Source organism: Diospyros lotus, chromosome 12, assembly GCF_014633365.1.
Source record: "Diospyros lotus cultivar Yz01 chromosome 12, ASM1463336v1, whole genome shotgun sequence".
Classification (NCBI taxonomy): Eukaryota; Viridiplantae; Streptophyta; class Magnoliopsida; order Ericales; family Ebenaceae; genus Diospyros; species Diospyros lotus.
Window position 1 is genome coordinate 20,957,261 of NC_068349.1, and position 13,508 is coordinate 20,970,768.

At 37.1% G+C, this 13,508-nt stretch overlaps 1 protein-coding gene across 3 annotated transcripts in view; it reads left to right on the top strand.

Moving 5' to 3' along the window:
• The window catches only part of LOC127814075 (LRR receptor-like serine/threonine-protein kinase FEI 2), a 79,985-nt gene that overhangs the window by 45,112 nt on the left and 21,365 nt on the right, over nt 1-13,508 (top strand). For all 3 annotated transcript variants that reach the window (XM_052355312.1, XM_052355310.1, XM_052355311.1), the window contains exons 10-11: nt 4,350-4,517; nt 5,802-6,134. In XM_052355312.1, coding sequence (XP_052211272.1) covers nt 4,350-4,517; nt 5,802-6,134 — 501 coding nt within the window. The remainder of the gene's footprint in view (nt 1-4,349; nt 4,518-5,801; nt 6,135-13,508) is intronic.

Below are 13,508 nucleotides of genomic sequence, written 5' to 3' on the forward strand. Positions count from 1 at the left end.
ACACTTTGACGCTGGTTGAACATTTTGATCTACAATGAGGATCTCTTTATCTCCTCAAAACATCTTGAAAGGTTTTGAGTGACAACTAACATTATGTCTGGATGATCCTATCAGCAATAAAGTCAATTCTTCGAGTAAAACTATTTGGGCTTTTGATTATTGTGCACTATAATCTTTCTATCGACTAGCATCGGTGTTATTAAAAGCGCGCCTAGGTGCTTGAAAGCATTCCAAGCGGGCACAGACCAAAAGACGTGCCTCAGCCTAAGGCGCGCCTTGGGCTGTTTTTCAAGGTTTTATTTCACTATTTGTTATTTTATTTATTTTTTTACTATTAAATTTATTGCTTCAACTGTAAATTTGACAATAAGTAAAAAGACTATTACTTTAAATGCTCCAATTGAATTTGAACTAGATGAAGATGGATGGGGAGAATTGAACAAATTCAAGGCATGCAATAACAAAATGCAACATTAAGTTACCAAAAGAGCACCCCCATACTTGCAACCATATTTCTTAGGCTTCTATATATCACTAATGATCTCCAGATGCAAGAAGTGGACAAAAAGGGAAAAAGAAAATTATATTTTCATGGGCCCAAGTTAAATAATGGCTTTTCTGTAGTTTCCCATCTTCCTTGATTGTGTTTCATTTACTTCAACGATGTTTTGTTAAAGTTGTTCAAGTCTTGATTTTCTTAAGATTATATTATTCTAGTAATAAAAAGTCAAACTACACTTAATATCTAATGATCAACATTCTATTGGCATGATCAATATTTATAGACACCACAAAGGCTGAGTTTTCATTATACAAAGAAAGATGCAAATTCAAGTCTAGTATATTACCTATTAAAAAAATGTATGAAATTATCATCACACTTCTAAACCATAGAAATCATCCAACAAGAGGAGTAGATGATGTGGAAGAAGATATTAGAGATGATGATTCTAATGATGAAAATATAGAATTGTTTGATCTTGATGATGAGGATGATTTTTAGATTATTTAAAATGCATAATTAGTTAATTTTGATTAAGATTTAAGACCTATAATTTTTTTTAAGATTTAATTTAAGTTGACTTAAAGACTTTTAGATTACATTTTTTGGCATTTTTTATTATTCTTTTCTTTAGTATATGTTGAATTTTTTAATTTCCTTGATAACATATTTGTAAATATGTTATTAGGAGTTAGGATTTATTTTATACCTTATTTTTCAAGTAGGATATATATATATATATTTTAGTAAGCATGCGCCTAGTTCTATCAGACACGCGCCTTGTCTTGCGCTTCAAGCTCTAACACCCTTTTGAGCTTTAGTGCACCTTGAGCCTTTAATAACACTGACTAGCATCCCGACTGAGTAAAAGACATAAACTAATCAAACTCATAGGACTCGCAAGTATGCCAAGATCTAGTATGGTATGATCGAGATGAGACATCATAATTCTTTTCGACATCAGAAACTCATTTCCAATCGTGCGTACCTTGGCCAAGGTTTTTCCAATCACTAACCAGCTAAGATCGCATAGGATGCTCACCTCACGTTAGAGGTCAATGGATCCCTTCAGCGATCACTTGCTTCCATACGCCATTGAACAAAGACCACATAGAGAACATTTTGACCTCATATTTGGGCGGTTTTGCGCAACAACAAAGTTTTGATACCAATGTATAGGACAATTGTATTGCCTCCGGTCCAAGGACCAATTACACAATCAAATGCTAGTAATAGATTATTAATCATCTCACCCTTGTGATCTGTTACACGTGTCACATTCAGTAGATGTTCAACCAACTCCTATCCATGTGTTGACTATTTGCATTTCATGTAATATGGCATGTGACTCACCATCTATTGTCATTAGCATCCCATACTAATAAATGGTAGTAGTCTATGTGTTAGTTCATCATCGATCAATCATATTTCCTTTTTGAGAAATCTAAGTACCGAGAATTACTCTAAGAAATCATGTGTTATATATCTTTATCACATATTCTTAATAACTTAAGAATAAGATTATCAGGATATCTAGAGACTCTTTCATATATAATTGGTGAGGTATGAATAAAGATATGACTATTTATTAATATGCAAGATTATATTATTAGGCCTAACACACACTAGATGTCATCTAAATCTAGTATTATGACACTAATACTAACATCTTCTTCGTCGGTTGAGTCAGTGGCTGTTAGCCTACCTTCGCTTGTTCCCATCTTTAATCTTCCATCTCCATATCCATCCCCCTCTCAGCTCAATCATGTAGATCTTTAAAAAACCAACGTCGTCCTTGACATTTGGACACACAGGCATAGCCAGTAGTAGATTGATCCACGGAGCACATGGCTGATCTTAATGGGCCACAACACTCATTCTTTATGCTGATTAGTCTTTGCTCCTCCACTTCTTCTCCTCTTGATCTTGATTTGTTGATCCCCCTTCACAAAAGGTACCTATCATTGTACTAAACATCCTATTTCGAACTTTTTTAGTTATCACTTGTTGTCTACTAGCTATCATGTTTTTTTCTCCTCTTTGTTTTCGGGTTCTATTCCTAACAATGTTATAAAAGCTCTTTCTCATCCAAGGTGGTGTGATGCAATGGTTGAAGAAATGTTTGCTTTACATTTCAATGGGACTTAGGACTTAGCATCTCTTCCTCTATGTAAGTCCACTACGAGTTGTATCTGGATTTATGCTATCAAGGTTGGTCGCGATGATCTTGTTGATTGCCTCAAGGCCTGACTTTTTGCTAAGGCTACACTCAAATTTTTGGCTTTAATTATGGGGACACCTTTCTCTTGTGGCCAAGATCTCCTTTCTTTGGTTATTTCTATCTTTGGCTGCTCCTACTATGTACCATTGGCCTTTCCATCAGCTTGATATCAAGGATGCGCTTCTTCATGGTGACTTATAGAAGGAGGTTTCCATGGAGCATCCTTCTAGCTTCTTTGCTTAGCGGGAGTCTAGGTTGGTGTGTCGTCTTCGAAAATCCCTTTATGGCCTTAAACAATCTCCTCTCCTCAGGCTTGGTTTGGAAGATTTAGTTCAATGGTCATGGAGTTTGGGTTAACTCAAAGTGGAGTAAATTATTCAAATTTTTATCACTCTAAATTTAGCCCCAACGTTCTTTTAGTGGTGTATGTGGATTGAGGTTGGCATCACTAAGTTGAAAACACATCTCGAACAACACTTTTAAACCAAGGTTTTTTGCCATTAAAGTGGGAAGATCAAAGACTGGTATCTATATCTCTTAGAGAAAATATGCATTGGATATGCTTGAAGAAATAGGGATGTTCAGATGCAAACCATTAGATACTCTATTGATCCAAATATCAAGTTGTTATTAGGATAGGGGGAGCCTATATCTGACCCTAGGTGCTATTGTCGATTAGTTGGCAAACTTAACTACTTTACAATCACCTGTCTTGATATTTCATTTGCAATCAGTGTAGCAAGTCAATTTTTGGATTCTCCTTGTGAGTCACTGGGACACAGTGATTTATATCCTTTGATATATTAAAGGTGCCCTTGGGTGTGGTATATTGTATTGGGATCAAGACACAGATTGTGGAATACACAGATGTTGCTTGGGTAGGTTCTCTTAGTGATAGGTGGTCTACATCTAGATACTGCTAAGGTTGAATATATGGCTATGAGCCTAGCAACGTGTGAGTTGATATGGTTGAAGCAACTTATCAGGGAGTTGGGAATAATTCAGGTCAAGTCTATGCAATAATTAATTTGTGACAATCAGGCTGGAATTCTAACTCCGTGTTTCATGAGAAAATCTAACACATTGAGATTGATTGTCATTTTGTTGGAGAGAAGTTGCTTTCTGGAGATATTGTTACATCTTTTTTGTGTTCTCATGACCAGTTAGCTGATTTGTTCACTAAGTCTCTCAAAGGTCCTCATGTAAGCTACATATGCACTAAGTTGGGCATGTTCAACATTTATTCTCCAGCTTGAGGGAGTGTTAAGATATGATGATTTATACAATGCATCACTGTATTATAGTAACCATATATCTAGTATGGTATGTAGAATATATGTAAGATATATACTTTCCTTTGTGGTCAGATATATTCATGTATATAAGTGCTGCACATATTATCCAATGGAGGTAAGGAGAAATATTTTTACCCTTTTACAACTACAAAAGATGACTCCTAGTTGAATTAATTATTTTCTTTTGGCAAAACCATTATCTTTAAATGGTATTTGGTTATTACTAGGAACTGATAGTTTTTTCTTGCATCTCTCTCTCCGTCTCTACGTAATAGTATAATTCTATCTTATTGTACTGTTTATTAAATAATTGTTATTGATCTTTTTGTAGGACAAAACCAAGGTGGAAAGAAGAAATATTCTGGACGACTACTTATCAGTACATCTGCTACTGTTGGTGCACTGCTTTTAGTTGCCTTGATGTGTTTTTGGGGCTGTTTTCTTTACAAGAAACTTGGTAAAAATGATAATAGAGGTCTTGTGATGCATGTTGGTGGAGGTGATTCTCTCAATACTACTGCAATTGTTTTTGACACATTAAGTACCTCTTAGTGTAGCTAAAATAAACATGGTATCTGTTGATTTTGAAAAATTACGGTAATCTTGTAATTGATCTTCTATAACACATCACTTGTACACCATTAGTTAAATAATGAAACTTGATTTTGGCAAAGTAGAATTATTTTTAATTTCATAATTTACTCAACCATGATGCAAGTGAAGAACTAAATTATTAATTGTTTCATTTGACTTCTAATGAGATATAATCCGTACAAAATCTCTCCTCTCACCTTAACCATTCCACTGCAGATCAATAGTGGCAAAACAATGGTGAGCTGCCACCAACAACCTCCACTGCTAATCAACCCTTACTTACCACCATCCCTATTTTGTTTAGCATTGCTACTTAAACCCTATGGCTATTCCAACCAACCACTTTTTCTCCTGTAAACTGTCTAATGATTGGCCACATCAAGCAACAATTTCCAAACCCATAGTCCCTAGATCATCCTTATTATCTCTGTGAGCGTATTTTCTTTTGATAAGTATAAACTATTCAATATTGTGTAGACATTTTTCATGTGTGCATTATTTGCAAGAATTAGATAGAAGATCTGTAATGATGTTTAGTGCTTGAAATTGAATTTGTGAGGCTTAAAAAAGAAACAGAAAAATTATGAGGCTGTGGCTATGGATTTGGAGTTGAGTCAAGATGATAAGGATGATGAGGGCATTATGGTGCTGGTAGTGTTGTCCAGAAAGTTTTGTCAGTAAAGTGAGTGAGGGAAGGTAGAAAGGAGAAGGTGGCTTTGATCGCAGGGAGGAGATTAAGACTAACATAAATAGAGTTTGACAGGGTTTGGAATGCCAAGATATTGAGCTATGTAGACCTGAATATTGTCAGGAGTCAAATTGGCACGTCAGCTAGTAAAATCCCCAGTTTGACTCCTGACAATATTCAGGGTTGTATGTGCATTTTAGCTATACCTCAGAGGGGGTCACTTTCATTTACCTAAATTATTATAAAAAAGAAATATCATGCAAAAGTCTTCTCTAGCTATTACCTCATGGAGGGAGACAGGGATGCTTATTGTAATTTTCCAAATCGGAGGCCTCTGTGTGCATTTTAGCTATACGTCGGGCAATTAGTTTCATTTGCCTAAATTATTATAAAAATGAAATATCACGTGAAAGGGTTCTCTAGCTGTCTTTTGTTCCATCTGTCTGGCTTTTATAATTCCTATAAATTCTACTTTTAACATTTGATGTCTTATTGCTTTAGGTGCATCAATTGTGATGTTTCATGGAGACTTGCCATATTCTTCAAAGGATATCATTAAGAAATTAGAGACTCTGAATGAGGAGCACATAATTGGTTCAGGTGGGTTTGGGACAGTATACAGGCTTGCGATGGATGATGGTAATGTATTCGCTTTGAAAAGAATCCTAAAGATGAATGATGGGTTTGATCGCTTTTTTGAGAGGGAGCTTGAGATTCTTGGGAGCATAAAGCACCGTCACCTGGTGAACCTGCGAGGGTACTGCAATTCTTCAACATCAAAACTTTTAATCTACGATTACTTATCCGGTGGTAGCCTAGATGAGGCTCTTCATGGTGAGAGATGTCTCTCTCTTATGTCTCTGTTTATTTTGCCCATTAACTTATTCAGGATTAGTGGCATATTCAAATACATAAATAAATGCAATGTATGTATACCTTTGTACATGCACACAGCATTTCCATTCTTTTTATGGTTTTTGGGACATAGAACAGGCTCATACTCATAGACAATGTTAGTCGTCTCCCAAAAAAGGATTCATGCTAGGCATATAAACAGACAATTGAAAACTTAGCACACTGGTTTACCTGCAGAGACCAAAGTCCATTATGAGATGTCGCTTTGGTAAGTCAGCAATTTACATTAAACAAATTGATGGGTATACAATACACTCTATGTACAAGCCTGAAGATGCGTATCTTCACATTTTATGAGCTGTATGTTGCTGGAGACCCTTCAACAATCATTTTCCAACAAAAGTAGCTCTCATTCAAGCAGAAAGGAGCATCAATGTAAGGTTGAGTGCGAGCCTTTGTAGCAACCTTGCGTTAAACAAATTGCTGAAGACCCTTCAACTTTGTTTTCCAACAAAAGTAGCTCTCATTCAAGCAGAAAGGAGCAGCTGTGTAAGGTTGAGGGTGAGCCTTTGTAACAACCTTAAGATTGCTCCTTAGTAACTGGGATGTCATGTGCTCAAGTTGTGAAAACAGACTGTAAGAATAGTAGCAACTAGGTTTTGAAACTGTAGGCCAAGACACCTTTCCCCTTTGGATTATCCTCTATTTATAACCTCATAATTTACAGCTTAGAAATCTTAAACAAAAGAAAAGAATACATAAGGAAAGTATATACAAGAATCATCCTAATTATAGTTCATATACATTCACGATTATTTAGATTTGATTGCTTTGTTGTCTTCCTTGGTTGCCTTCATAGAATTTGTCATTTACAGTCTTGCACCACAAATGTCAACCTTTCCATAATAATCATATGTTTACAACTGTAACAGCTATCATGGCAGCCCTCTTTTACCCGAGATTCCAACACTCTCCCTCAAGATGATGTATGGTTATCCTTTATACCCATTTTGGATATCATAGTCATGAAGTCTTTGCTATGTAAATCCTTGGGGAAGGCAGCCAGGTGATGCCTTGACTGAACAAATGGGATGTGCAGTTGTCCATTGACTAGTTTCTCCTTTATGAAGTGTCTATCAATCTCGATGTGTTTAATCCTATCATGTTGAACAAGATTGTTTGCAATGCTGATTGCAGCTTTGCTATCACTATATAGTAAGAGTGGCTCCTTTTTAGGCAATCTAGTTCTGTCATAACCTTATTCACCTATAATAATTCACATACAGAGCTATTGCCTTATACTTAGCTTCAGCACTTAACCTAGCCACAACTGATTGTTTCTTACTCCTCCATGTGACTAGGTTACCTCCAACAAAGGTGCAGTAGCCTGAGGTTGATATTCTATCATCTAAGGATCCAGCCTAATTTGCATTTGTGTATCCCTCTACATTCAGATGGTTATGGTTAAAAAATAGTAAACCCTTCCTAGGAGCTATTTTCATATACCTTCAAATCTTGTAGACATCCTCCATATCAATTGAATTGGCTTACAACCCATACTGCATATGCAATATTTGGCCTTGTATGGGACAAGTATATCAGCTTCCTGACCAATCTTTGATACCTGCCTTTGTTAGCCTTCTCTCCTTCATTAGCTCTAAGTTTATGATTTACTTCAATGGGTGAATCTGCAGGCTTACATCCTACCATACCTATTTCAGTCAATAAATCTAAAACATATTTTCTTTGGGAAATAAATATGCCTTTGTCTGATTTGTTTACTTCAATTCCCAAGAAATACCTTAGCTGCCCAAATCTTTGATCTGAAATTCTTCCCCCAAGTATTCCTTCATGGTCATTCTTTGTTACCACTATGTCATCAACATAAACAATAAGAACAGTTAGCTTGTGTTCCTTTCTTTTAAAGAACATGGCATGATCAGCATTACTTTGCTGGTAACCAAGTCTAATTACAGCCCTACTAAACCTATCAAACCAAGTCTTAGGGGACTGCTTAAGACCATATAGGGCCTTTTGTAACTTATAAACTCTCTCTTGCTCCTTCGAATTGTTGAAATCTGGTGGGATTTCCATGTATACCTCTTCTTTCAGCTCTCTATGTAGAAATGCATTCTTTACCTCCAACTAATTCAAGTCCTAGTCTGGAATAGCTGCACATGATAGAAGGATTCGTATTGTGTTCATTTTTGCTACCAGAGCAAAAGTTTCTTCATAATCCACTCCATAGGTTTGAGTAAATCCTTTAGCCACTAGCCTTGCATTGTATCTTTCAATTGCTCTATTTGCCTTGTACTTAATAGTGAAAACCCACTTATAGCTAACTAGTTTCTAATCAGGTGGCAATTTAGTGATTTCCCATTTGTTATTCTTCATTAGGGCTCTCATTTCTATTGAAATATGATTTAAGCGAGAAACGAAAACAGAGAGGAACAGTGAGAGAGAACTGAATATTGAATCAACTCAATTCAAGATACAGAAAATGAGGACTATGCTGATATATATAATCAGCCAGCCTCTGATACAAAACCAACCGCATAAAGCAAACGCTTAATATATAACCAGCAAGCTTAACAGAAAGCTAGCAGAAATACTAAACATAGAAAAGACTAACTAAAGATCAGTTAGTCATGTCACGTGATCTCCAACATTCCCCCTCAAAACAAACTTCCTATTAGCAGCTGATTGCTCTTCATGTGTCTTAAGTGAGCTTCTCCAACATTCACCCTCAAAACAAACTTCCTATTAGCAGCTGATCGCTCTTCATTTGTTTGAGAGTGAGCTTCTCCAACGGAAGCATGTGGCAGCCGGAGACCCAGATTAGCACAAAGCAACTGAAATCTGGTCTTAGGAAGACTCTAGTAAAAACATCAGCCAACTGATTGGATGTAGGAACATATCTAATCTTCACTTCACCCTTCTCAACCTTTTCTCGAATAAAATGAAGATCAATCTCAAAGTGTTTTGTACGAGTATGAAATACCGGGTTTTCTACAATGCTCTTAGCTGCCATGTTGTCACTCCAAATAATCGGCATAGGCTGAGATTTAAATCCCAATTCAGAAAACAAAGAAACCAGCTACATTATTTCGGTGACACCTTGAGCAATGGCTCGATACTTAGCCTCTCCAACTGACCGAGCAACAACTGTTTGTTTTCTGGAACTCCATACCACTAAATTGTTGCCAAGAAAAACACATACACCACTGGTGGACTTCCTTGTAACTTTACACCCTGCATGATCAGCATCACAATAGACTACAAGGGGTAGATAAGAAGGAACTGGAGAGAAAAATAGTCCTTGGCCAATAGAACCTTTGAGATAATGCAGTAAGTGTTTGCTAGCCACCCAATGTTGCATCTTAGGAGAGGAAAGAAATTGGCTAAGCTTGTTAACAACAAAAGAGATGTCAGGTCGGGTGTAAGTCAAATATTGTAAAGAACCAATAATTGTCCCTATACAATGAAGGATTAGAAAATAGTTCACCCTCAGATGTTAATGCTCCAGTGGAAGTCATAGGAGTGTCATAAGGTTTACATGCAAGCATAGACGCCTTTTTCAGCAAATCAACTGTATATTTAGATTGAGAAAGAAAAATGCCAGTGGAATTCCGAAACACCTCAAAGCCAAGGAAATAATGAACCGACCTCAAGGTCTTGAGAGCAAAGTGAGTGTCCAAATGACGAATGAATGTTTGAATAGCTGATTGGTTAGACTCGATAATCAAAATATCATCAACATAGACAAAAACATACATAACAAACTGATTAGTCCTTTTGATGAACAAAGAGGCATCCGAAATAGCTCTAACAAAACCCCAAGAATGCAGAGCTGATTGTAGCTTGATATACCAAGCTCTAGGTGCTTGTTTAAGATCGTAGAGCGACTTTCTGAGTTTACAGACATGAGTAGGAAATCGATCATCAACAAAACCCTCGGGCTGGACCATAAAACACATCCTCATGAAGATCCCCATTTAGGAAAGCGTTATTCACATCCACTTGTTGAATATCCCAGCCAAAAGTCACTGCTAGAGTGAACAAAACTCTGATTGTAGGGGCCTTAACAACTGGACTGAATGTCTCCTCAAAATCAATGCCGGGTGTTTGATGAAATCCTTTTGTTACAAGGCCTCACTAACTGAAGTAGGTTTGAGGGAACTAACAAGGATATGAGGAGAAGAATGAAGAGAGGCAAGAAGTTTGGTCTTGGACCGGGTTTGCATAAGATGAATAGAAGGAGCTGAGGCAGGTATAGAGGTAGGCATCCGAGATTGAGATCTGATGGCCATAGGGATGGATTGAGATACAGGAGCTGAGACATGACAATCATTTGTATCCATAGAAGAAGAATGTACAGGCTGGTTCCTTCTAGAAGATGTAGAAAACGGAAGAGATTGAAACACAATGGTGGAAAGTCCACCAGAGATAGAGGAGGACGAAGAAGATAATACAGGAGCAGGAAACAATTGATTATATGGAAACTCAGCTGGATTAAATTCTACATGATAAGAAACATAGATTCTCCCAGAAGGATGCAAACATTTATACTCGGCCTGACCATAGCTATACCCAATGAAAATGCATTTAGTAGAATGAAAATCAAACTTGTGGGTATGATAAGGTCGAAGATAAGGAAAACAAGTACAACCAAAGGGTTGTAACTTAAGATAATTTGGCTCCTTATGAAAAAGAGCTTCAAATGGAGAACAAAAGTTGAGAGGAGAAGAAGGTAGAAGATTAATGGTGTGCACAACAGTGCTGAAAGCTACCACCCAAAACTTAAGAGGCATGTTAGCATGAGACAATAGAGTAAGCCCCATTTCAGTTATATGTCTATGTTTACGTTTAGCTACGCCATTTTGCTGATGAGTATAGGGACATGTGAATCGAGGTTGAATACCATGATGACAGAGATAAGGAATAAAAGCCTTAAATTCGCCACCATTATCAGTCTGTAGAGCCTTAAGTTTGGTCTGAAAGTGATTGGCAACAAGCTTGTGAAAGGTTACAAAAACAGACAATGCATCAGATTTAAGTTTCAAAGGATATAGCCAGGTGTACTGTGTGTATGCATCGACAAAAACAATGTAATAGCGATAACCTTCAACAAAAACAGTAGGTGAAGGGCCCCAAAGGTCAGAGTAGATTAATTCGAAATGTTGTTTTGCTGTTATAGAGCAATCAGCAAATGATAACTGATGTAGTTTCTCAACCTTACAAGAATCACAAAAGGACAGAGTAGAACTTGAGCAAGGAATGTGAATTTTATTCAACACCATTTTCAGAACATTAAAAGAGGGATGGCCTAGTTTGGCATGCCATTGATTACACTATGCATTGTTAACAGCTACATTTACAGTCATAGGCAGTTCAGGAGAAACTGAAACTGGCCTATTACATTTATTTGTTGAAAGAAAAGTGCTACTAGAACAAAAAGAACAAGGAGTGGATAAAAGAGACTGGGTAGAGGTGCTGTTAGCACGGCCAAATGCTGAATGCAGCTGATAAAGTCCATCCTTAAGAAATCCTCTGAGAAGAACTAGCCCGGAATTCTTGTCCTTGATCAAACATGAAGAAGAGTTAAATTCAGCCACAAGATCATGATCTCTAGTGAGTTGAGAGACACTGATTAAATTTTTAGTTATGTTCGGTACATGTAAAACATTGGAAAGAGGAATGGTAGAAGTTGGTTGTGTATGAGTATTCAAAAGTCCAAGACCAACATGAGAGATGGGAAGTTTTTTACCATTACCAACGGAGACTTTGTCAGTACCATTGTATGGTGCATGTAAAGAAAGATTGTTGAGATTGGAGGTAATATGGTTAGTTGCCCCGGAGTCAACAAACCATGAAGAATCTGGTAAAACAGAAGACTAAGGGTTGTCAAAATTTTGTGGTTGAGAAAAATGGCCAATAGTTCCATATGCTGAACCTACATCACTAATGTAGGGCTCGTTAGAGTCACAATGAGAAGCTATATAAGCCCTTGGATCAAAAGAAGAACTCGAGTTGCCTCTCCCATAAGCCAAACCAGGATTTTGGCTTGACTGAAAAGAACTTCCTCTCTAAAAATTTCAATCATCTCTCTAAAAGTTACGATCAAATTGATGATAACATCGATCCACAACATGTCCTGGCTTTCCACAAAGCTGACAATACACATGTCTATTAGATTGACGACCTCTACCTCTTCCTCCACGATTATAACCACCTCTATTTTGTATGTAACCTCCTCCTGAATTCACTGAACCACCACCTCTTGTTTTGCTGTCACTAAAATTAACGTTCATTGCCGATGGTAAAAATGATTAAGTAGTTACAGAAATAGAATTCTTGACACTCAAGCGTTGTTCATGCATTAATAGAAGATACTGCACTTTGTCTAAATCAACATCATCCATTTGATAGGTTATGAGACTGACGACAGTCTCATATTCTTGATCCAATCCATTAAGAATAGTTAGAAGCACATCCTTATCACTTAGTGGTTCGCCTATAGCAGCAAGAGCGTGTCCTATCGTTTTAATCTTGAGTATATGGTCATTAATGGACATAGACTCTTTCTTGACCGACCGAAGTTGTTGCTGGAGTTGAAAAGATTTAGCGATTGTTTGTCTCGAATATAAATTCTCTAGACATGACCATACCTCAGAGGATGATTCGCAATGAATCACTTGAGCTAAGACTTCCTTATCAATGGTTGAAAATAGCCAGCCAAGCAATAATTGGTCAGAACGCATCCAAGTCAGATACTCTGGATTCACCGTTGTGTTGTCTTCTGCATCAGCGTCTGAAATTGTTATAAACTTTGGAGGAGGTGGAGTCTTGTTGATAAACGACTGAAGATCGAAAGCACGTATAGTGGTTGAGATCTGTGCTTTCCAGAAAAGAAAGTTGTTCGGATCAAGGCGGATTGGAATATAGTTGAATGCCTTGGTCATCTCAGCAAAATTCGACTGAGATGCAGATGAGAGTGATGCAGAAACATGAGAAGGAAGAGAAGAAGCAAAAGTCGAACTCGGATGTGACGCCATGGATGTTAATCCAGAGTCTCTGATACCATGTTGAAATATGATTTAAGCGAGAAACGAAAACAGAGAGGAACAACGAGAGAGAACTGAATATTGAATCAACTCAATTCATGATACAGAAAATGAGGACTATGCTGATATATATAATCAGCCAGCCTCTGATACAAAATCAACCGCATAAAGCAAACGCTTAATATATAACTGGCAAGTAGAAAGCTAACAGAAATACTAAACATAGAAAAGACTAACTAAAGATTAGTTAGTCATGTCACGTGATCTCCAACAATTTCCTCCTCCATAG